Source organism: Chiloscyllium punctatum, chromosome 22 (genome assembly GCF_047496795.1).
Source record: "Chiloscyllium punctatum isolate Juve2018m chromosome 22, sChiPun1.3, whole genome shotgun sequence".
Taxonomy (NCBI): Eukaryota; Metazoa; Chordata; class Chondrichthyes; order Orectolobiformes; family Hemiscylliidae; genus Chiloscyllium; species Chiloscyllium punctatum.
In genome coordinates, this window is record NC_092760.1 from 88,641,754 (window position 1) to 88,666,665 (window position 24,912).

General features: G+C 42.9%; 1 protein-coding gene across 5 annotated transcripts in view; it reads right to left on the reverse strand.

Moving 5' to 3' along the window:
• Positions 1–1,206: 1,206 nt before the first annotated feature.
• Positions 1,207–24,912, reverse strand: part of dhcr7 (7-dehydrocholesterol reductase) — a 44,128-nt gene continuing 20,422 nt past the window's right edge. For all 5 annotated transcript variants that reach the window (XM_072592795.1, XM_072592796.1, XM_072592800.1 and 2 more), the window contains exons 4-8: positions 19,980–20,070; positions 15,184–15,397; positions 10,289–10,493; positions 8,810–8,941; positions 1,207–6,583 (exon numbers count right to left, since the gene is read on the reverse strand). In XM_072592795.1, coding sequence (XP_072448896.1) covers positions 6,119–6,583; positions 8,810–8,941; positions 10,289–10,493; positions 15,184–15,397; positions 19,980–20,070 — 1,107 coding nt within the window. In that variant the 3' untranslated portion in view covers positions 1,207–6,118. The remainder of the gene's footprint in view (positions 6,584–8,809; positions 8,942–10,288; positions 10,494–15,183; positions 15,398–19,979; positions 20,071–24,912) is intronic.

The following is a 24,912-nucleotide window of genomic DNA, read 5'->3' on the forward strand; positions in this document are numbered from 1 at the left end:
ATTTATCCCAAATTTTGAGAACATCCTGAATGTCCAATTTAATTTGAGAGTTGTCCAACTCAGAATCGTTCTTCACTCTGTGTTGCAATTAATAACACATTCTCCTTTTGCTTTACTTCCCTATCAAAATACCTTTTGAGCATATTCATGACACACTCCGTGAGATTCTTTGTATCTAGCATTCTTGACAAAAAAATTCACCTCACTCAATTTTCTTTCGATTTGATATAAAATTCTGATTTTGTTTCCTTTTGACTTTCTACAACAGTTTGGTACATTTGATTGGGTGGTTCAAGTCAACCACATTGCTGTGGGTCTGAAGTCACATGTAGGACACAACCGATGAAGACAGCAGATTTCCTTCCTCTGAGAAGGTTGGTGGAACAGATAACTATCAACGATGATCACTGACCATTTTACCAGACTGACTTTCAATTCCAGTTTTACTTTGTGAATCAGTGAATTAATTAATTTAAATTTTACTAGCTATCCTGATGGGATTGGAAACAATGCTCCCAAAACATTTGGTTGGGCTCTGAATTACTGGTCCAGTGACAGCATCACATTATCACCATCACTCCATGACAAAGTCATCCTCTCCCCATTTCCACTTTTGTGTGTGGTCTTTCTCCAATGATCTGCCACTTATCTTTCATAAGGCAGGAGCTGGCTCCATAATAGCTGCCATCTGTCTTTGCCATTCAAGATCTGCAGACGACTCCCACCCCCTGATAATGTACCACTAACTGGATGCTGAGATTTCTGACAGCCTAACTAGGGCTTTACATTTTAAGAATGCGTGTGCGTTTGAGACAGGGAAATTATCTGGACATTTGATTCTGATCCCAAATTGATGATCAAGCTAAAGGTTTGAGATTTATGACCTATCATCTGACCTTAAAGGCCACAGACCTGAATTGTATGTTCAGTTCCTTTATCCACAGATACTGCCAGACCTGATGAGTACTTCCAGCATTTTCTGTTTCATTAGAGATTTCCAGCATCTGCAGTATTTTGCTTCACTATTACTGCCTTACCAATGCTTATTTTCAAATATTTTAATTTTTAACCTCTGAAAATGGTGCTCAAATTATGCTACAGATCAAAATAAATTCTAAAATGTTGTCATGCTGGAGAAAAGACGCCATGATGGCAAGAGCTAGTTAAGACACACATATCTGTGATGATGTTACTATAGAATAGAAGTACAATCAGAATCTTTTATTGATTTCCATCAATGAAATGTACATATAATGAAACAAAATCATTTTACAAATGACTGCAAAGCCAAAGATTTATTTAGTAATAGAACTAGTTAGCATTGAGTAAACAAAGATTAGTCAGAAGCTGGTTCTAACTTGCAGTATATCAGAATTTTGAGACAGTTTGCTACATTTTTATGTATTTGCATAAATATACTGCAATCGAAAATTATTAAATGAATTTCAACAGTATTAAAGAACTCAGATTTTCTAAGTCAAAAATCACCTAACACCAGGTTTATCTAACCACCTCTGCACTCTTATAGAGAGAGCGAGAGAGAGAGAGGGGGAAAGAGAGAGTAAGACAATGTTTTGTGTGTGTGGCAGTTGGACAATTTCCATCAAAATATAATCACAATATGAAATAAATTCCAGTAGTTTTCAAGAATTATAAATATCAGAAACAAGCTACATGTTTAATTAATACAATTAAAAATAAACAGGCAGAATAATATGATCTTTTTTTGTTATTTTTTTCCACATTTAGGATGTTTTCCATAAACTAACTTTGTAGTCTCTGTGCAAAAGCTGGTATTTATATTTGTTTTGATGTAACATTGAAACTAAATTCAGTCATAAAAATAAACACAACAGTCTGATTATTCCGAATGTTGAGAATCTCTGATTCCATGTGAAAATGTTATGGGTGTTAACTGCTCAATATAACCAGTAAATCATTTTGAGGTTTGCAATTCCTGCATACTAGGGCAGTTTCAAGCTTTCATAGCAACATGTCCCCACAACAGCAGACAGAAGTTAAATTCTTCAGAGTTTTCCAAAAATATTTCTAGTAATAACTTGCTATTAATGGATAACTACAGCATACGAGGGAGGGGCTGAGCTCTCTCTTCCTCTGAGTAAACTTGGGTGCAGAGCTAAATCAATACTAATGCAAAATTCCTTAGTCCTTTGCAACCACTCCTGGTTTATATGACCACTTCACACTCTGATATAGCTTGGTCCCTCTATGTAACTGACCAAAATAGGAACTTTGCTGATGACACAAAGCTGGGTGGCAGAGTGAAATGTGAGGAGGATGTTAGGAGAATACAGGGTGACGTGGACAGGCTAGGTGATTGGACAGATGCATGGCAGATGCACATTAATGTGGATAAATGTGTGGTTATCCACTTTGGTGGCAAGAACAGGAAAGCAGATTACTACCTAAGTGGAGTCAAGTTAGGTAAAGGGGCAGTACAGAGAGATCTGGGTGTTCTTGTACATCAGTGAAAGCAAGCATGCAGGTAGTGAAGAAAGCTAATAGCATGCTGGCCTTCATACCAAGAGGAATTGAGTATAGAAGCAAAGAGGTCCTTCTGCAGCTGTACAGGGCCCTGGTGAGACTGCACCTGGAGTATTGTACGCAGTTTTGTCTCCAAATTTAGGAAAGACATTCTGGCTATTGATGGAGTGCAGCCTAGATTCACGAGGTCAATTCCCGGAATGGCAGGACTACCTTACGCTGAAAGATTGGAGCGACTGGGCTTGTATACGCTTGAATTTAGAAGGCTGAGAGGGGATCTGATTGAGACGTATAAGATTATTAATAGATTGGACACTCTGGAGGCAGGAAGCATGTTTCTGCTGATGGGTGAGTCCCAAACCAGAGGACACAAGGGGTAGACCACTTAGAACAGATTTGAGGAGAAACTTCTTCACCCAGAGAGTGGTGGGTGTATGGAATGCTCTGTCCCAGAAGACAGTGGAGGCCAAGTCCTAGATACTTTCAAGAAAGACCTGGATAGAGCTCTTAAAGATTGTGGAATCAAGGGTTATGGGGATAAGGCAGGAACAGGATACTGATTGAGGATGATCAGCCATCATCATAATGAATGGTGCTGGCTCAAAAGGCAGAATGGCCTATTCCTGCACCTATTGTCTATTCTAGCACTTTTGTCACCACTGAAAATTATTTCCCAAATGCTATATGCAGCAGATCTCCCAATATGATTTTTTGGGGATTGTGAGGTAATTTTTCTGAAAAGAAAATGTCTTTGCTTGGATCACACTACATTCTTGAATGGGTTACATTAAAAAAAGAAAAAGATACTGGAGTCCACGATGCTCTACAAAAGACTGTTACACCAGATTACAGAGTTGGGGCATTCATTTGGAAGCCAGTGCAGTCAAGATGAATCAAATGGCTCCTTCTGTACTGTAGGACTTCATGATTCTATCATGTACTTTGGCCAATAATATCAGCTTAGATTGAGAATTTGCTCACTGATACATTACAGAGGGAATAAATGGATACTGTTTGCAATAAATGGGAATAAACTGGAGGGGGACACATAGAGGCTACTGTCAAATATAGACAGGTGAGCACGGGAGTGTGATTGCAAAGTCTAATATGGTGAAATGTGACATTATCCATGTTGGTAGGAAGAATAGAAAAGCAATTTTTTAAAAAAAGATGAGTAAATGTTCCAATGCATAGGCCAGTGATTCCCCACTAAGATGCCATTAAAATGGTTGTAACCCCCCCTCAGTGAGACCTGTGAGAGTGGATTGAGGGGAGTGGTGGGTTGTAGCAGGACCTGTCAAAGAAGATTGAGGAAGTCAGGTGGTTGGGAAAGGAGACCTGTGAGACAGCATTGAGGGTGGGGGTGCCAGGGGGTTGGCTGGAGGAGATCAGTGAGAGAATTGAGGGAGTGGGGCGATTGGGAGAGGAGATCTGTGAGAGGATTGAGGATAGGGGGAGATTGGTTGGAGGAGACTTGTGAGAGAGGATTGAGGGCGTGGGGATGGGGATTTGCAGTTGGGTGGAGGACTTGAGTGTGGTGCTGGAAAAGCACAGCAGGTCAGGCAGCATCCGAAGAGCAAGAGAATCGACGTGCCAGAAACGTTGATTGTCCAGCTCCTTGGATGCTGCCTGAACTGCTGTGCTTTTCCAGCAAAACACTCTTGACTCTGATCTCCAGCAACTGCACTACTCACTTTCTCCTAGTTGGGTGGAGGAGACCTGCAAGGGAGGATTGTGGGCAGTGGGGTGGGTGTTGGGTTTGATTGGAAGAGATCTGAGAGAGAGAGAGGGTTTAGGGTGCAGTGGGAATTGGTGGAGGTGACCTGTGAGGTTGGAGGCTTAGGATAAGAGGTGATTTATTTAGAACTCGGAATGGACATCACAAATCAGAAGACTGAGAGGGTTGCAAATCCATGACCTTCCCAATCACAGAAAGGTATAGATACCCACTTCTTGAGTATATATTCAAGTTTAAGATTGATAAATGTTTGGGTACTAAGGGAATCAAGGGATATTATTTTGGGTTATGGTGGAGAATAGAACTGAGATAGAAGATCAACCATGACCATATTAAATAATAATGACTTGAGAGGCCACATGTCCAATTCCTTTTCATATTGTGTTTGCAGTTGTGCTTTTTTACTGTGCATACATCTTGGCTTGATGGTGTGTGAACTTGTTTCCTTAACATAGCATCAAGAAGATAAAGAGAGACTTTTGGGCAGATGTTCTGTACTTTCCTGACACCCAATTACTATTGCTGGCAATAGTGGTGCTGAATTGACCATTAAAATTCAGGTTAAAGAGAGCTCATTTGGTGATCAGAGGAGTTGCCCTTCGTGTCCTGGCCAATATTTGTTTTGAAAATCATCAGGCTGAACGGTGACCTTATATAGACATTTAGAAAATGACTAGGAGCCTGGAGAGAGCGAATAGTCAAGGGGGATGGTAGTGGCATCTAAAAGAGGGTATAGGTTTAAGGTGAGAAGAGAAAGGTTTAGAAAGGACCAAAAGGGAAAGTTTGTTAATGTAGAGGGTGGTGCGTGTATGAAATGAAGTGCCTGAGGAGGTGGTGGAGATAATAAAACTACAGATGCTGGAACCCCAGGTAGACAAGTGGGAGGCTGGAAGGACACAGCAAGCCAGGCAGCATCAGGAGGGACAGGCAGGAGGCTGGGAGAACACTGCAAGGCAGGCAGCATCAGGAGGGACAGGCAGGAGGCTGGGAGAACACTGCAAGGCAGGCAGCATCAGGAGGGACAGGCAGGAGGCTGGGAGAACACAGCAAGGCAGGCAGCATCAGGAGGTGGAGAAGTTGATGTTTTGGGAGTAACCCAACTCCCCCTCCTGCTGCTGCCTGGCTTGTTGTGTTCTTTCAGACTTCTGAGGACATGGTGGAGGCTGGCACATTACAACATTTAAAAGGCATCTGAATGGGTATATGAATAGGAAGGGTTTAGAGCGATATGGGTCAAATACTGGCCAATGGGACTAGATTAGGTTGCATGGACGAGTTGGACCAGTGAGCCTGTTTCAATGCTGTACATCTCTATGAGGACCAACACCCAATCATTACCTTTGCTGTTGGTGGGAGTCTGTTGCTAATTGGTTGCTGCATTTTTAAAATTGAACCAGTGACTTCACTTCAAGTGTACTTCAACACCCCCAAAGTACTTTGGACCATCTGCATGCCATGAAAAGTGATATACAGGATACAAGTCTTGCTACTTGTCCATAATCATGAACTCACTTAAAATCAACGGGTTAACAACTGTGCTAAAACTGCACAGGAGTGAATTTTCAGCATATATCTCTTGCAGAAATTGAAATTCTGTCATTCTCAATAGCATTTTAAAAATGAAATTACATGAAATAATTAGGACAGGTGAAAACTTTGGTCTAACTTAGGTCATTTTACACAAGAAAGCCAGGTAAGTTTGTTAAAATTGGATGGGTCACTTCTTTGAATGTGACCAGACCTCTATTATGTTCAGAACATGAGTTGTTATGCCCATGAAAACATTTACTTGTGAATCAGAATTTGTGATGCAAACCTTTCATTAGCTGAAGAAACTGAGCTTCTGAAAACTGTACAATGATGATGTGAATCATCCTAAAACACTCTGGGTATCAGGCGGTAAGCCACTGCATCAGTATAATGTCTCCAGTCCTTGTTATACTTGCTTGAGCAGCGATGTTCATCCCTAATACAACGATGGACCAGCAAGATTGACATGTAGATGATATAGAAATAAGGCAGGAGGTGTGAAAACCCACAAGCCAAGCAGTAGGATAGTGAACCCATGAGATCCCCAGTGTAGTTAAAATGGCGAGCCAGGCCCCAGAACCCAGAGATCATCAGTTTACTGTGGTGCTTTTTACCATCATTGGATAAGTAGGAGCATTCAATGTAGTCAGGTTTCTTGCCCCAGATCTTGCAATTTCCATCTGTGCGTCTGAAGAGGTCTTTCTGGTGGTTTGTCATTCTGAAGATATAATAGCCAATCAGTCCCAGGAGAAGCACTCCGAATGCACTGGGAGTTGAGAGTTGTACTGGGTTGTAGACTAGGTACAGGCCCTGTGACATTGAAAACAAAAAATTTCCGTTCTTTATGATGACAGTTGCTGAGCCAGAATTATCCATGCAGAGATATTCTCCACAATTACAACAGCATCAAGTGTGAAATACATCGTTAATCCCCCATCTTTTTGAGGCTTGATCTGGCACACAATCCTCCTGGGTTTGAGCATGTAAATGTGATTTGCTTGTGGTATATGGTTTTCCATATAGTTTACATTAATAGCTAGACTGCATCACTAATGATGTCAAATGGAAACTAAAAATGATAAAGAAGTGTCCGATGAAGTACATGTCTCTCAGAGATAATAACGTTTGTCAATTTGAACTTGTACAGTGTCTGACCCCCTGTTTGTCTAAGACTCCCAGAACCTGCTCATGATCTTTCTACACTCGTAACATTAAAAACAAACGGAGACATTAAGTTGGCAACGCTCACAATTCAAACCGAAGATTCTGGAGACAGGCATCATGTAGCACTCTAGTGCAGCACTGAGGGTGGCTGAAATGTAGGAGGTGCCATTTTATGGGCAGGTTCAAACTCAGGTTCAAACACCATATTTTGGTGATTCAGGAGTGCGGAGTGCTAAAGATTGGATTCCACTGATATTTTTATTATTTATTGAGATGTGGATATTTGGTACCCACACTTAATTGACTTTGAATGGCTTGCTGGGGCCAAGCAGTTCCAGTTCTGCTTCAATGTTGGAATGACCCAACAACATGGAAAATTGTCCAGGTATGTCCTGTACACAAAAAGCAGGACAAATCCATACTGTCTGAGCAATCTAGTCTCAACCAGCAGTAAACTGATGCAATGTGTCATCAACAGTGTTATCAAGCAGCACCTGCTCAGCAATAACCTGCTCACTGATGCTTCGTTTGGGTTCCACCAGGATCACTCAGCTCTTGACCTCATTACAGCCTTGGTTCAAACATGGATAAAAGAGCTGAATTCCAGGGGGGCGGTGAGAGTGACAGCCCTTCACATCAAGGCTTCACATTTGACAGAGTGTGGCATTAAGGAGCCCTAGCAAAACTAGAGTAAATTGAAACTGGAAGTGGGATCCATCTGAGGAAATCTCTCTCCTGAAGTAATATTTGTTGGAAAGGAAGATGGTCGTGGTTGTTGAAGGTCAGGCATCTCAGGTGTAAGACCTCCTCTGGGCAGTGTCCTGGGCCCAGCCATTTTCAGCTACTTCATCAATCACCTTCCCTCCATCATAAGGTCAAAAGTGGGGATATTCACTAATATTTGGCACCATTCATGACCCCTCAGACCCTGAAGCTGTACAAGTCCAAATCCAGAAGATCTGGACAATATCCATTTTCTTCAATTTTTCATTTCCATAACTCTTGCTACTTGTGCTTTAGTTTTTGGGTAAATTCTTCTTGTGTCACTTTCACTTCTGGGCATCAGTGAGGGTGGTTTTTAACCAAGTGCTAAATTCCCTCCTCCCCCATCATCTGAAGAAGAGTGTGCCAACTCCACCGCCACTCCAGCAGAAAACCGAGCAAGCAAGAGAGAAGACCCCCATCCTCATTGTGACGGCAGGATCTATTTCTCAGAGACACTGACCCATTAAATTGTTGGCAGCTCTCGAGCCTTGGCAGTGCCAGCTGGATTTCCATGGCTCGGGCTACAATGGTCACTTGAGCACCAGGAGCTGGAGTCTGAGTGTCAGGGAATTGTGGGACAAAGCTTAGAAGGTGTTGGAGAGGGGTAGGTTTGGACTCATTGAGGTGGAGGAGAACTGGAGAAAGCTAGACAGGGGGCAATTGCTGTATGAGCTCCAGAGATCCATCAAGGAAATACTACTTCCTGCACCCACATGCTGCCAGACTGGGCACTTGTTGCGGGCTATCCTGCCAGTGATAAATCCCAGCAGCAGAGATGTAAAGCCTCTAAGTGGACAGTAATTGGTGGTTAACATTGCAGTGTGGGCCTGGGGAGGGCTAGGTTGATCAGTAGCAGCCAATGTCTAGTTTAGACAGGTCCAGGGAGTGTACATCAGGAGCCAATTACCAGGTTTCGGGGCTGTGGGGATGAGGGGTGTTGGCTACTATATTCTGTCTCTCTGCTCTGGGAGATGTTAATAAATCCTGGCTTATTATTCTGCTTGAGTTAGAAGTCGTAGCATTTATAACTCCTCTATTAAGGTGCACCTGGAAAACAAACCTGAGCGCAAAGTATCTATTGATATCTATCAATTAAAATCAGGTTACCTGCAGAGTGTAAAGGTATGGCAGCCAGACACAGTCACCCCAACCCAGGTACCAGCCAAAATGGTCATGGCAAATATCAATTGTCTTCAGATACCACGCTTCATTCCAGAAGAAATCCAGCACATAAATGGCCTAAAAATAGTCAATCATTCATTTTACAGTTGTCACATGAAAAACAGTTAACAAGTTATGAGACACTTTATGAACATTTCATACAAAAACAATCTGCATTCTATTGTAAAACTTCCCAAGGTGCTTCACCAATCATGGTTATCAAATAATACCAAGGTGACACCAAGGTACATAAGGCCATATATTGAAAAATGTAGGGTCTTCAAAGAGGAGAGACGTAGGTGGGAGGTTTAGGGATAGAATTCCAGAGGTTGGGAATGGCATGGCCGAAATGACGGACAAATTAAAATTGATGTTCAAGAGTCCAGACGAGATAGTTCAGAGGATCCCACGATGTTACAGAATAGGGGAGATGGTGATGCAGTAGCAAGGTCAATAGATTAGTCATACAGAAGCCCGAGCTAATGCCCTGGGGACATGGGGTTCAATTCTCATCATGCTTGGTGGAATTTGAATTCAATTAATAAATCTGGAACTGAAAGCTATTCTCAGAAATACTGACCATGAAAGTATCACTGATTGTTGTAAAATGCTTTCTGGCTCTGAGGGAAGCCAATCTGGCCTAATATGACTCCAGAGCCACAGTAATGTGGTTGACTCTTAACTGCCCTCTGAAACAGCCTGAGCAAGCATATCACTTGAATGGCAATTAGGGATGAGCAGGAATAAGTCGAGAGTGTGGTGCTGGAAAAGCACAGCAGGTCAGGCAACATCTGCGGAGCAGGAGAATTGACATTTCGGACATAAGCCCTTCATCAGGAATCCTGAAATGTTGATTCTCCTGGAGTGTAAGTGTTGACTCAAGTCTAAACTCAGGATTTTAGATTATAAACAGGTCAGAAACTAGAGAATGTAGTGGGGACTGCAAACAATGAGTTTGAACTTCCCAGCCTTTAGCTGGCATAAAATGAATGATTGAATGCTAAATGTTGCACAAGATGCAAGATTAATTAGAGCGAGTGTATGGTTTTGGAGAGGTGGCAGGTGAGGCTGGGTGATATTAACGTATTTCTGGAAATTAGTTTTCGAATAAAGTTGCTAAACAGCTGCATGTAGATATCAAAAAGGATTTCCTTTGCCTCTTCCTCATATCCTTTTCAAATGTTCATCTACTTTTTCTTTAAAAGTTGTTATGAATTCTGTTCCCAGCACAGTCATTAGTCGGGAAATTCTTTATACAAGCAGAATCATAAACTGTCTCTGTGTGCTTTTGCTGTGAAATCAGACCATTGAAACTAATTACTTCCTTACATTAGTGTCTGCCAGTGTGTCATTCCACTGTAGGGTTCCCAGGCATATTCCTGGGTTATTTAAAGTTTTTCCAAGGAGATACAAAAATATAATTACCTGCAGCACATTCACCAAGATCATGGAATTTGTCACATGACCATACAGCTCTAGTTGCTTCGCAGCAAAGGAAAGATTAATGAGAGTCCAAGCGACAATACCAGGACGACCATTAAAGAAGAGCTTGAAGTCAAACCATGCTCCTATACGTGGATTAAACTCAATCCCCATCATGTAATCGTAGAAGAAATTTCCAGTGAACTTGCTAAAGAAAGGCAATAAACATGTGAAAACTGTACTTCCCATTTCAATAGACACAGTGGTGTAATAATGACAATGCTTTTGTATTGCTATTCATTCCCTTCTTTATGAGTTGCTCATTGGTGAATTTGTTACAGAGAGGTGCATGCATTTACCAGGCTTAACACCAACACCAGTGATTCACCGTTTACAACAACAGCATGCCTTCAGCATGGACAAAACAGTCCAAGGTGCTTCCCAGAGGCACACAGATAAATGTGAACATTGAAAATATTTTTGAGGGGACAGAATTAAAAACAGGGTTTAGGAAGTGGATTCAAGTGTGGATAAGGTGGCTGAAGATCAGGCTACCAAAGGTAAGCAAATGGATGGAGGTACTCACACAGTCGACCAGAGTCAGAGTGGTAGAGAATGCAGGGGGTACTGTGTGGATGCTGATGTCATATTGGAGAGCAGGGAGAAGTTTTATAATTGTTCTTGGGATGTGGGCAGTACTGGTTGGGCCAGCAATTATTGTCCATCCCTAATTACTGGCTCGCTCGGGTGATTTCTAAGGGTACTTAAGAGTCATCCACATTGCTGGGTCTGGAGTCACATGAAGGCCAGATCAGAAGAAAGTGAGCACTGCAGATGCTGGAGATCAGAGTCGAGAGTGTGGTGCTGGAAAAGAACAGCAGGTCAGGCAGCATCTGAGGAGCAGGAGAATCGATGTTTCAGGCATAAGCCCTTCATCAGGAGTAAGGCTGGGAGCCTCGGGGGTAAAGATATAAATGGGAGGGGAGAGGGACTGGGGAGAAGGTAGCTGAGAGTGCAATAGGTGGATGGAGGTGGGGGTAAAGGTGATAGGTCAGAGAGGATGTGGAAGGCTCCTTTGTGGCCTCTGATGAAGGTCGGGGGGGGGGGGGGGGGGGGAGGGCTCAGGTTTTGCAATTCCTGGCACCCTTGCTTGCCACCGCAGGAGCCTCCCACATCTATCAAATTCCACCTGCAGTTCCACACATGTCATTTACTATATCCATTACTCCTGACGCAGTCGCCTTTACATTGGGGAGACTGGACACCTCGCAGAGCGCTTTAGGGAACATCTCCGGGACACCCGCACCAATCAACCCCACCGCTCGTGGCCAAACATTTCAATTTCCCCTCCCACTCTGCCGAGGACATGCAGGTCCTGGGCCTCCTCCATTGCCACTCCCTTAACCACATGACACCTGGAGGAAGAACTCCTAATTTTCTGCCTTGGGACTGTCCAACCCCAGGGCATCAATGTGGACTTCACCAGTTTCCTCATTTGCCCTCCCCCTACCTTACCCCAGTTCCAACCTTCCAGCTCAGCACCATCCTCATGACCTGTCCCACCTGCCTACCTCCCTTCCCACCTATCTGCTCCACCCTCCTCTCTGACCTATCACCTTTACCCCCACCTCCATCCATCTATTGCACTCTTAGCTACCTTCTTCCCAGCCCCACCCCCCCCCCTCTGATTTATGTCTCCACGCCCAAGGCTTCCAGCCTAATTCCTGATGAAGGGTTTATGCCCAATATGTCGATTCTCCTGCTCCTCGGATGCTGCCTGATCTGCTGTGCTTTTCCAGCATCACACTCTCGACTCTAAAGGCCAGATCAGGTAAGATTGGCAGATAACCTTACCTAAATTATATTAATGAACCAAATGGGTTTTTACGTTTGTTTTTAATTTCAAATTTTAATTCATTCAAATTTCACCATCTGCCATGGTGGGAATCAAACCCATTACTCCACACTGGTAATTCTATGACATTATGGAAATAGGCCAACTAGAGAGGAGGCCAATTTGGATGTGGTGCTTGGCAATGGACCAGGTCGGGTGTCAGATCTCTCTGTGATAGTGATCACAACTCTGAGTCGAGATTGTGGTGCTGGAAAAGCACAGCAGGTCAGGCAGCATCTGAGGGACAGGGAAATCGACGTTTCTGGCATAAGCCCTTCATCAGGATTTATGTCTGAAATGTTGATTCTCCTGCTCCTTGAATGCTGCCCGACCTGCTGTAATTTTCCACCACCACACTCAACTCTTATTTCCAGCATCTACAGTCTCACTTTTCAATCTGGAAAAGTGTGAAGTGATTCATTTTGGAAGGTTGAATTTGAATGCAGAAATACAGGGTTAAAGGTAGGATTCTTGGCAGTGTGGAGGAACAGAGAGATTTTGGGGTCCACACCCATAGATCCTACAAAGTTGCCACCCAATTTAACAGAGTTGTTAAAAAAGCATATGGTATGTTGGCTTTCATTAGCAGGGGGATTGAGTTTAAGACCACGAGATTATGCTGCAGCTCTAAAACAAATCCTGGTTAGACCACACTTGGAATATTGTGTTCAGTTTTAGTTGCCACATTATAGGAAGAATGTGGAAGCTTTAGAGAGGGTGCAGAGGAGACTTAACGGGATGCTGCCTGGACTGGAGGGCATGTCTTATGGAGAAAGGTCGAAGGAGCTTGGGTTTTTCTCATTGGAATGAAGGAGGATGAGAGGTCACTTGATCGAGGTCTACAAGATGATGAGAGGCATAGATAGAGTGGATAGCCAGAGACTTTTTCCCAGGGTGGAAATGGCTATCACAGGGGGAATAATTTGAAGGTGATTGGAGGAGGGTTTAGGGGAGATGTCAGAGGTCGGTTCTTTACACAAAGGGTGGTGGATGCTTGGAATGCACTGCCAGCAGTGGTAGTAGTCAGAGACATTAGACTCTTGGATAGGCAAATGGAACGTATTACAATGAAGGGCATGCAGATGAGTTTGATCTTAGAGTAGGATAAAAGGCTGGCACAACATAGAGGGCTGAAAGGCCTGTACTGTGCTGTACTGTTCTATGTTCTAATATCACTACATCCCTTCTTCCCCCTTACATGTGATGCTGGAGAATGTTGCTAATAGACAAAAGAGAGAGAATACGGACTGATCTCAATTTCTGATGGAGGAATTTACATTTGAAGCACTGACTGACTGGAAACCAATGAAAGGAGAGGGAATGGCGAACAGGAGTTTGCACAAAATCAGATTCCAGTGTAAGAGATCTGGAGGAGCTGATGTTTTACGAAGGGTGAAGGACGGGAAACCAGCCAGCCATGATTAGAATCATTAGGCCTGGGGTCATAAAGACTTCAACGCAGATGGCCCAACGCAGGATAAACAGCAACCAATGAACTGATGATATTCATAGTCTGGACCTAGAAGCTCAACTCAAGGTTGAACAGGGTACTGTGGTTTGTGAAAATCTGATCCACTTTGGGGATGTTGATGTGGGGCCAGAGTCACTAACACCCCAGGACTTCCATGGAGCCTTCTAGAATTACAGAAGAATTTTGAGCAAACCCAACAAGAAAAACAAAGCATATTTAAAAAATACAAATTTTTAATTTGGAGAAATATTAATGAAGGATTCTTAAATGGACACAGTAATTGGAAGCCATGTATTAAAATCTCTGGGAATACAATTAACCACAGTTGGTAACTTCAGGTGAAGGCAGCAGCTCAACGCTGAGCTTAAATACAGCTTAACTGGGGGGAAAAACAAAGTGAAAAATCCCTCAACTACATCGAGGGATATAGTTGAAAGGCAGGTAACTGGAGTTAACTGACAGATCTGCCTTGATTTGACGGAATACTCATGGGGAATTCTGAATGGATAATTTCTGTTCCTGAATAAATACTGAATGTTTGAAATGCAAACTGAATTCTAATAGCTTTCAGTAGAACAGAAGATGATGGCTTTCCTGTTTCAGTGTTTCAGTCCAATATTGTCAAGGTAACGAGGTTCATTCGAGATTTGGTGGAGGTTTCTTGTCACCATACATGTGGAAGTTGGTCCCATTGCTGCAGATCAAGTCAGCAAGGCACACCACACAAACGAGGAAAAGGTAATTGGCCTTGGATAGATAAAGGATGCAAACAATGAAGTTCTGAATGTTTGTTAGCTTGTTGTCTACCATCTATTTGTTGTGATGTGTGTTGCATTATAGATTACTGTCTGGCCCTGCAGCTAAGTGGCAATATTGGGTTTACGGATAGATTTTAATAGAAGAGATAACCTACCCAAACGTGCAAAGGCTAAGTGCAAAATAAAGGTCTGACATTTGTGGTTGGATGGCCATAAAATATTACAACATCATAGAATTAGGCCACACTTTCCATTGAGTCTGCTCTGACAGAGGGGCAGTAAACTTGCTGTAAGCTAGAGAGAGGAAGGAGCAGCTGGAAGAGGGAAAATGCAGCACGGTCACAGGCAATCATATGGCTCTCTTTAGAGTTGCGTCAATGCTGTGGGAGAGTTGAAAACCTCACCAAAGTTCTGAGTTGGAAGCAATGGTTTTGAAGACGAATTTGGAGACAAAGGAAGTAGTTCAGAAGGTCTGAGGGGCAACGAATGAGGTGGTAATAGCAGTTTGTAGAGAGGGGATACAGTGCCAAAGATATTTATAATGGCAGTTTAGATCAGAGTGGTGCTAGAAAAGCACAGCAGGTCAGGCAGCATCCAAGGAGCAGGAAAATCGACGTTTCGGGCAAAAGCACTTCATCAGGCAGTCTGCTCACTGGCAATCCCGTACTATTTCATAAATCTCTCCAATATACCAAAAAGAACACAGAGAGACAAACCAAGAACAAGGCTGTCATTGAATAATTCTTCGAATCACTGTTACAGATTAAATTCTTACCGGTCGTTGGCATTAGTGGGAAAGAGGTATGCCTTCATCATAGCAAATGTTGCCACAGTATAGCCCAGAATGTTGGCACACCACAACAGAGGAATCCAATTATCAAACAGGATTGTGGGAGAAAACCAATGAAAATAGTTGGCATTGGCAATCCAGAGCACGTGGGTAATAATCCATGCCTGTAGTCCATTGACTTCATATTTATTGATCAGACCTGTCAGGTGAATATACTATTTTAAGGTTCTTGGTCTTTTGAAAACAACTCTGAAAATATTGTAATAATCTTCATCTTAATCTTTCTCGAACTGACTCAAACAAATAACAACTTGCATTTAGATAAGATTTTTCATGTCACAACAAATCCCACAGAGCGGTAACAAGCAAAATCTGACACAGAACCACAAAGGAAGATATTAGGCATTTATATTATTACAAAGGGAGATAAGCAAAGATTTGGGCAAAGGTGCAGATTGTAAGGAGTGCCTTAAAGGAGGAAAAAAGAGAAAACTAGAGAGGCCAAGTGACTTAGGAAAGGATCCAGAGCTTGGGAAGCTGAAGGATGGCTCACTTTGTCATTAGGAGAAAGTGAGGACTGCAGATGCTGGAGATCAGAGCTGAAAATGTGTTGCTCGAAAAGCGCAGCAGGTCAGGCAGCACAGTCTGATTCCTGAAGGAGGGCTCATGCTCGAAACGTCGATTCTCCTGCTCCTTGGATGCTGCCTGACCTGCTGCGCTTTTCCAGCAACACATTTTCACTTTGTCATTAACCAATAAGACCTGTGATCAGATCACAAATTACCTGCAGCATAACTTGGCCGCAGACCCCACACACAGGACAGCTAGAAATTCAGATCAGGTGTCAGGATAATTCTCCTCCAGAAATGGGTTTAAATCCCACAAAGACAGTTAATGGAGTTTGGTTTCAGTTAATGAATCTAGATTGTAAAGTTTCATGTCAGTAATGGTGTACATGAAGCTATGGAGTTGGCACGGTGGCTCAGTGATTAACACCGCTGCCTCACAGCACCAGGGACCCGGGTTTGATTCCACCCTCAGGCGACTGTCTGTGTGGAGTTTGCAGATGCTCCCCATGTCTGTGTGGTTTCTTCTGGGTGCTTCGGTTTCCTCCCACAGTCCAATGGTGTGCAGGTTAAGTGGATTGGCCATGCTAAATTGCCCACCACGACTCCACTTACCTGCATTTTCCCCATAACTATTGATTAAAAATCTGTCTATCTCAGCCTTGTATATGCTTTAACATCCAACCTCTAAGTCCTCTGCAGTAAAGAATTTGACAGATTTACTCTCCTTCAAGAGAAGAAATTTCTCTCATCTGTGTCTTAAATGGGTGACCCTTTATTCTGAGATGATAACCTTTGGTCCTAGACCCTGTCACAAGGGGAAACAACCTTTCCATGACGGCTCTGTCAAGCCCCCTAAGAATCGAGTGTATTTAAATCACCTCTCACTCTCTGAACTCTACTGAGTACAGGCCCAATCTAATCAATCACTCCTCATAAGACAGTCCATACCTGGGATCAGCCAAGTGAATCTTCTCTGTACGACTTCCAATGCCAGAGTATCTTTCTTTAGATAAGGTACCCAAACTGTTCAAAGTATTTCAGCTCTGGTCTGACTCATGCCTTGTCCAGTTTTAGCAAGACTTCCCTATTATATACTCCATTCCCTTTGAAATAAAGGCCAGCATTTCGTTTGCCTTCCTTATTACCTGCTGAACTTGGATGCTAGCTTTTTCTGATTCATGCACAGGGATCCCACATCCCTCTGTGTTGTAGCTTTCTAAAGTCTTTCTCCAATTAAATAGAATTCAGCTCCTCTATTCCTCCTGCCAAAGTGCATAAAATTTTCACACATTATATTCCTTTTGCTAAGCTGTTGCATACCCTCTCAATCTGTCCATAACCCTCCACAAACACTTTTTTTTAAGTCATCCTCATCAATTGCTTTCCCACTTATTGTGTCATTTGCAAACTTGGCTATTGGCACATTTTTTTTCATCCAAGTCATGTATACATAATGTAACGAACTATAGCGCCAGCAGTAATCTTTGTGGCATTTCACTAGCCCCAGGCTGCATTATAAAAATGCTCCCCTTATGAATCAATCAATCATCTGTCCGTGCTAATACACGACCTTCAGCACCATGGTCTCAGCTTATTAATAGCCTAACATGCGGTAGCTTATCAAATGTTTCTGAAAGCAAAAGGGACACTCAGCCATGGATTTCCTGACCGAAGGACATTGCAATTAAATACCTTTGAGACACTGTCACTGTTGTTAGAAAAGTGGCAACCAATTTGTACACAGAAAACGAGCAATGCGCCATCAATTCTCACCCAGCCAGTGACACCAGTATCCCAGAAATTAGTTTTAAAAAACCTCCCAGGAGCTGCAAGGTGAAAATGACCAGACAGTCTCTTCTCCTGACATTGGGTAAGGGTTAAGCATTGGCTAGGACACTGGGAGAAGTTCCTGTTCATTGAATCTTTCTGTCCAATCAGAAAGCAGACAGGGATTTGTTTTGATGACTCATTTGAAATTCAGCACCTTATGGAACACAGCTCTCTGTGAATCTGCTGTCGAGTGTCAGCCTGGATTTTAGGGGTCAGCTCTCTTTAACCATTTAACTCCAGAGGCAACAGTGAGTCGTGGCTAACTCTATATGACATAAGGGTTTTATACCAACAATAATCAGCTAATACATGTCAATGTGTGAGCTCAAAGATCTGTTTTGGCCCCACCCAAAATATGGAGGAAGTAAGGACTACAAAATGCTGGAGTCAGAGTCGAGAGTGTGGTGCTGGAAAAGCACAGCAGGTCAGGCAGCATCTGAGGAGCAGGAGAGTTGATGTTTTGTGTATTAGCTCTTTTTCAGGAATCACCATTACTGAGAAGAGCTCATGCTCAAAATGTTGACTCTCCTGCTCCTCGGAGGCTGCCTGACCAGCCCACCCAGAATGTGTGTCATGGTATTGTCTTCTCAGCTTCATCATTGAAACGGGCTCAGAAGGAATGACTATCGGCAATCCCCAGTCAAACCAATCCAATTGATTCTTGGATTCATTCTCACTTCACAGAATCACAACAATGCAGAAGCAGGCCATTCAGCCCATCAAGTCCACATCAACCCTCCGAAGAGCATCCCTCCCAGACCCACCCCATCCTTGTAACCCTGAAATTAGCAAGGCCAATCCACCTAATTGCACATCTTTGGGCTGTGGGAGGAAACCCGCGCAGACACAGGGAGATTGCAAACTCCGCACAGACAGGTGCCCAAGGGTGGAATCGAACCCGGTTCCCTGGCACTGTGATGCAGCAGTGCTAACCACTGAACCATTGGGTGTCCCATGCCACCCAACTGGGAAGAAAAAGAAAATATAAAGTTGCAGCTTGTTACAGGGAATGCCAAAGTCTAGCAGCATTTCTTGAAGGCTCACACAGGACAAAATTACCCCCAAGATCACAGTGATTTACCTCTGAAGGGCAATAATCTCAATGGACAAACCAGAACCACCTGAGCTTTTCACCAGAAGCCTTCACTCAATCCTACCCATGCAAACTCCTACATGCCTTATTATTCACCCAAGGGCAAGATCAAACAGGTTTTGTTCCTCCCAGTGGTCCCACCAATCTGTCCAGAAATCCGGAGATGTTGAATTACATAGAACATACAGTACAGTACAGGCCCTTCAACCCTCAATGTTGTGACAGCCTTCTATCCTACTCTAAGATCAAATTAACCTGTATACCCTTTATTGTACTATCTTCCATTTGCCTATCCAAGAGTCGTTTAAATGTCCCGAATGTATCTGAATCTACTGCTGCTGCTGGCAGTGCATTCTACTCACCCACCACTCTCTGAGTAAAGAACCTACCTCTGACATCTCCTCTAAACTCTTTGTGATCTGGCATGCAATCAAAATGGGGTCAGAATATATTATGTTCAGTTCTGCTATAGAAAAGATATTGTTAAACGTGAAAGAGATCAGAAAAGATTTACAATTATGTTGCTGGAACTGGAGAATTTGAGCAATATGGAGAGGCTGAATAGGCTGGGGATATTTTCATTGGAGCATCAGAGGCTGAGGGGTGACCTTAAAGAATTTTATAAAATCAAGAGGGACATGGAACTGATAAATAGATGAGATCTTTCCCCTGCGGTAGTGGAGTCCAAAACTGGAGATTTAAGGTGAGAGGGCAAAGATTTAAAAGGAATCTGAGGGGCAACGTTTTCACGCAGAGGGTGGTGCGTGCATGGAAATAGCTGCCAAGGAAGTGGTGGAGCGGGAGTATGATTACAATATTTAAAAGGCATCTAGAAGGGTACATGAATAGGAAGGGTTTAGAGGGATATTGGCCCAATGCTGGCAAATGGGATTAGATTAGGTTAGGATATCTGATCGGCACGACAAGTTGAACCAAAGATTCTATTTACGTGCTGTACCACCTCTATAAATTTATAATCTACATTGGTGAACTTTAAGAATTAATGTGAAAAATGCAAGTATCTGCTTTGGAATACAAGTAAATTCCTTTCATGTTCAAATAGTTAATAGATATTACCAAAAGCAAACTTTGCACTGTCAGTATTAGGTCAAGTGGAAAACTGTTTAAGGCAGCCAGGCTGAAATTTAGAATGAAAAGAAATCCTGAAGTATTATTCCACCACAATGACCATCTCCGCTCATCCCTGTTGCTATCTATGATCTTTCAAAACAAAGTAGTCTGAATGTTTTCTGACAGGATTAAGAAAACAAATTGAAAAATTCACTCACCAGCAGGAGTACATGCTCCATCTTGTACTCCACCAACATAGCCAGGTAGCAACTTGTGACAAACATCAGGCACGCACAGGTACAAAAACACCTGAAAATACATGCACAGAACAAAAGAAAGTCTCCGTAATTGGTAACAAATCAGTTTGAATGGATTGATTTAGGAAGATTTAATTGCATCACCTGATAGTCTTCTCAAGACTGGGTTGGGCAAGCAGAAGAGAAGGAGAGACATTAACAGAGTGTAGCCATTTGGAAACACTAAGAATTGGAACTATCATTTCTAATGCATCCACAGTCATATGCATTTCAAAGTTATCTGATAACAATTAATAACTGACAATTTAGTTGTTTGGTAGTACAGAAATTAATGATTGCTGAAAAAGATATTTGACATTTTGTTTCATGTTTCATCTTCCACGTGTCAGGACACATCACAAGAATTCCAATAAATAGGACAACTCAAATTTATATGTGAGAGAGGAGCGTGCTGATTGGTTAGTATGTGGACACTAATTGGCAGAGGCAATTCTATGGAGAATGCAGCAGTTATCACTGACTGACCATTAACTTTGTTCAGAGAAAGCAGATTGATTTTGATTGTTCAAGGCATTGCCCTGAGCAATGAACCAGCGAATGATTGTTACCTATTTTGTTCACTATTACTTAGAATGAATGGGTCGTTTTCTCAGGAAAGCTTGTGTCTCCTGGTGTTTAGATGACTAAGAGGTAACTTGGCCGACACATATAAGATCCTGAGGGGTCTTGACAGGGTGCAAATGGAAACAATGCTTTCACTTGTGGGAGAATCAGGAATAAGGGGTCATAGCTTACATGTAATGGGTTGTCTATTTAAGACAGAGATGAGGAGAATTTTTAACTCATACAGCGTCATGAGTCTTTTCCTCAAAAGATGGTGGAAGCTGTGTCTTTGAATAGTCATTGACTATTTTGAAGGCAGAGGTGGATAGATTCTTGATGACCTAGAGGGTCAAAGATTACTAGGATAAGACCGTATGACCATAATAAATAGGAACAGGAGAAGGTTGTTCCACCCCAAGAGCCTGTTCCACCACTCAGTAGGACATGGCTGACCCAACATTCCTCATGTCTACTTTCCTGCCCTTTCCCCATAACCCATGATTCCCCGACTGATCAAGAGTCTATCTCAGCCTTAATATACACAAAGTCTCTGCCCCCACAGCTCTCTGTGGCAAGGAGTCTCAAAGAGTTACAAACCTCTGAGAAGAAATTCCCCTTCATCTTAGTCTTAAATTGGTGTCCCTTTACTCTGAGACAGTCCCCTCTCATCCTGGACTCCCCCATGAGGGGAAACGATCCTGTCAGCATTTACCCTGTCAAGCCCCTTAATAATGTGATATACTTCAATGAGATAAATGAGGGTAAGTGGGAATGTGGAGGGAGCAGGTCAGCCATGATCTTATCGAATAGTTGGGCAGGCTTGATGGGTCTACTGACTCCTGCCCCTAATTCATACCTCTATTTTGTAAAATGCGACCAAAGCAAGATATAAATGTGTCTTGAAGAAGATGAGCTGTGTGGAAAAGTACAAACTCGGTGGGCTGGCCTGCTTCTATTCCAGGAAACATACCTCACTGCTTCCTAATTGCTTCCTCCATGTTTTCTCATCACAAAAAGCATTGGAGAAACTCAGCAGGTCTAGGTGCATCTGTGGAGAGAGATCAAGAGTTTCTTGGAGATGTGTCCTAATGGACTCAAAACTTTAACTCAGTTTCTCTCTCCACAGATGATGCCAGCCTGGCTGAGTTTCTCCAGCACTTTCTGCTTTGATTTCAGATCTCCAGAATCTGTGTACTTTGGTTTAAGATACTGTCATGAGAGGTTGGTCGGAAGAATGACTTACATAGAAACCTGGGTGTCCCAACTTCTGTGTCTAACCCCTGCTGCTGGGGTTTTGGGGAACCTGTCAGAGGGGCAATCCAATCACGAGGCATTTGAGGAGCAGGAAAGTGCTTGGAGACTGCTCAATAGAGAGGAGAGATGAATGGGATTGGTGGTGATTAACATGGTCTACCAGAAGCAATCGGCATTATTTAAATATTTTTGGGAGGACAGTTGTACATTCAGATAATTATAGAGTATAATTTTACCCCTGTTGGCTTCGGCTTAACTGGTTACGGGGGTATGTGAGGGCTGTGGTTTTGGGCTGCTTAAAAGTTAAGCACATCTTTGATTTTCTTGAATTCAGCCTATGTTAGTTCCCTCTGGACAAAGTAATATTGAAGCGTGGGTCTCAAATAATTTGTTAGGTACACAACTTGTATAGCCAAAAGCGATCACATGTCTACTTCAGCGACACTAAATATTTATTTTGGCCTTCATTGATAAGGTGCACAGTGCACTTTTTCTTCATTCACTTATGGGACATGGGTGTCGCTGGCTGGGCCAACATTTATTGGCTGTCCCAAGTTGCCTCTTGAGAAGGTACTGATGAGCTGCCTTCTTGAACCATCACAATCCAGGTGCTGTTGGGTAGACCTACAATGCAGTTAAGGAGGGAGTTCCAAGGTTTTTACCGATCAACACTGAAGGCCATATATTTCCAGGTCAGGATGGTGAGTGGCTTGGAGGGGAACTTGCAGGGAGTGGTGTTCCCATGTACTTGCTACTCCTGTCCTTCTAGATGATAGTGGTCAAGGGTTTGGAAGGTGCTGTCTATGGATCTTGGAGAGATACATTCTGCTGCTATAGAGCAATAGTGGTGGAAGGTGTGAATGTTTATGATGAAGGTATCCTGCATTATTCTGGATGCTGCCAAGCTTTTTCCAAGTATTGTTGGAGCTACACTTATCAGGGCAAGGAAGGAGTACCATTCCTGAAGCAGGGCTGATGCCCGAAACGTCGATTCTCCTGTTCCTTGGATGCTGCCTGACTTGCTGCGCTTTTTCCAGCAACACACTTTCAGCTACGCTTATCAAGGCAAGGAAGGACTATTCCATTATACTCCTGACTTGTGCCTTGTAGATGGTGGACAGGCTTTGGGGAGTCAGGAGGCGAGTTACTTGCTGCAGTATTTCTAGCCTCTGACCTGCCCTTGTAGCCACTGGATTGATATTGGCGGTTCCAGTTTCTGGTCTTTGGTAACCCTCCCCAAGATGTTCAGAATGAGGGGTTCAATGATAGAAATACTATTGAATGCAGTAGTGAGATTATCTCCTTTTGGACATGGTCATTGCTTGGCATGTGTGGCATGAATGTTATTTACTGATTTTTAACTCAAGCCTGGATATTGTCCAGGACTTCGCTGTATTTGACTGCTTCAGTATGTGAGGAGTTGTGAATAATGCTGAACGTTGTGCAATCATTGACAAACATTCCCACTTCTGATGAAGGGAATGCCATTAATGCAGCACCTGAAGATGGTTAGCCCAGCATGGGTGGCACAGTGGTTAGCACTGCTGCCTCACAGCGCCAGAGACCCGGGTTCAATTCCCGCCTCAGGCAACTGACTGTGTGGAGTTTGCACATTCTCCCCGTGTCTGCGGGTGCTCTGGTTTCCTCCCACTGTCCAAAAAAAAATGTGCAGGTTAGGTGAATTGGCCATGCTAAATTGCCCGTAGTGTTAGGTGAAAGGGTAAATGTAGGGTAATGGGTCTGGGTGGGTTGCGCTTCAGCGGGTCGATGTGGACTTGTTGGGCCGAAGGGCCTGTTTCCACACTGTAAGTAATCTAATTCCCTTGAGGAACTCATACAGAGATGTGCTAGAGCTGAGATGACTGACCTCCAATGACCACAACCATTTTGGTTTGTGCCAGTATGACTCCAACCAGCAGAGAGATTTTCCTCTGACTTCCATGGACTCCAGCTATGGTTTCTTGATGCCATTTGAAGCCTGCAATGTGTGTGGACTTCCTGTACAACTGGATCTTTAGAAGGCCACTTAGCACCCAATAATATGTGGTCAATACAGATGAATATCTCAGTCATTTTCTGTTTGGTAAGCGTGCAACTAGTGATCTGTAGTAGGCTCAATTCCAATGCAATTCTTTCTGATCAAGCAACCAAAGAGCACCTCTCATTTGACAAAAATAATTCTATTCCAACATGCAGTTGATACATGTCCACATTGTTCTGAGCTTCCTTACAAATATTCTGGTTTATTAAAATTAGCCCTGGTTCGTCCAGTGCCACTCACGATCAATGTTCCCAGCTATATGTAATGGAAGGGTTCATGGGTAAGATTGGAACTGGAATTCAGTTAAACATACCTTCCTTGCTGTGCAGATAGAAATAGTTACTACACAGAAGGAGGCCACTCAGCCCATTCAGTCTGTGTTGGCTTGCTGCAAGTACCATGTACTACCCAACTGCACTACTAGAGCCACACTCTCTGGATAAAGTTTGCAAAGTTATTTAGCAAACCACTGGTCTTAGCAACTGTAAGAAGTTTCCCACTGGGGGAATGGGATCAGTCTTGCAATGTATCATGTAAAGTCAGGGTTAGAATCACATGGAAAGCAACATAACAATATTGCATGCTTAAATGTGCCTCACCACAACTGGAATGAGAGTCTATTTACGCAATGGATTGTAGATGAAAAATATTGCTTCAATAAAAAAAAAATTGTTACTTGAAAAAAAGGTATATTTATGTGAATAAATGCAGCTGTCCCAGCCTTTGACTGTGCAGATTTATGTGCTGGAACTTCTGAATACAACTCATATCGGGATTTCTGAGAAATTAGTTTTATGATATATTTATACATTGCATGTGTTTTACAGAGCATTCCTCTGTGCTCAATTGAAACAAAGAGTGCTACCTGATTCTGGCTGACTCAGTGTACCCTGTGATTACAGACACGAGGTATGTGAGGAAGTAGTGTGACTCTGTTGTGGTCACTCAGAGGACGAGCTCTCCAAAGTATGGCTTTGACTTGATAGCATTGTTTAA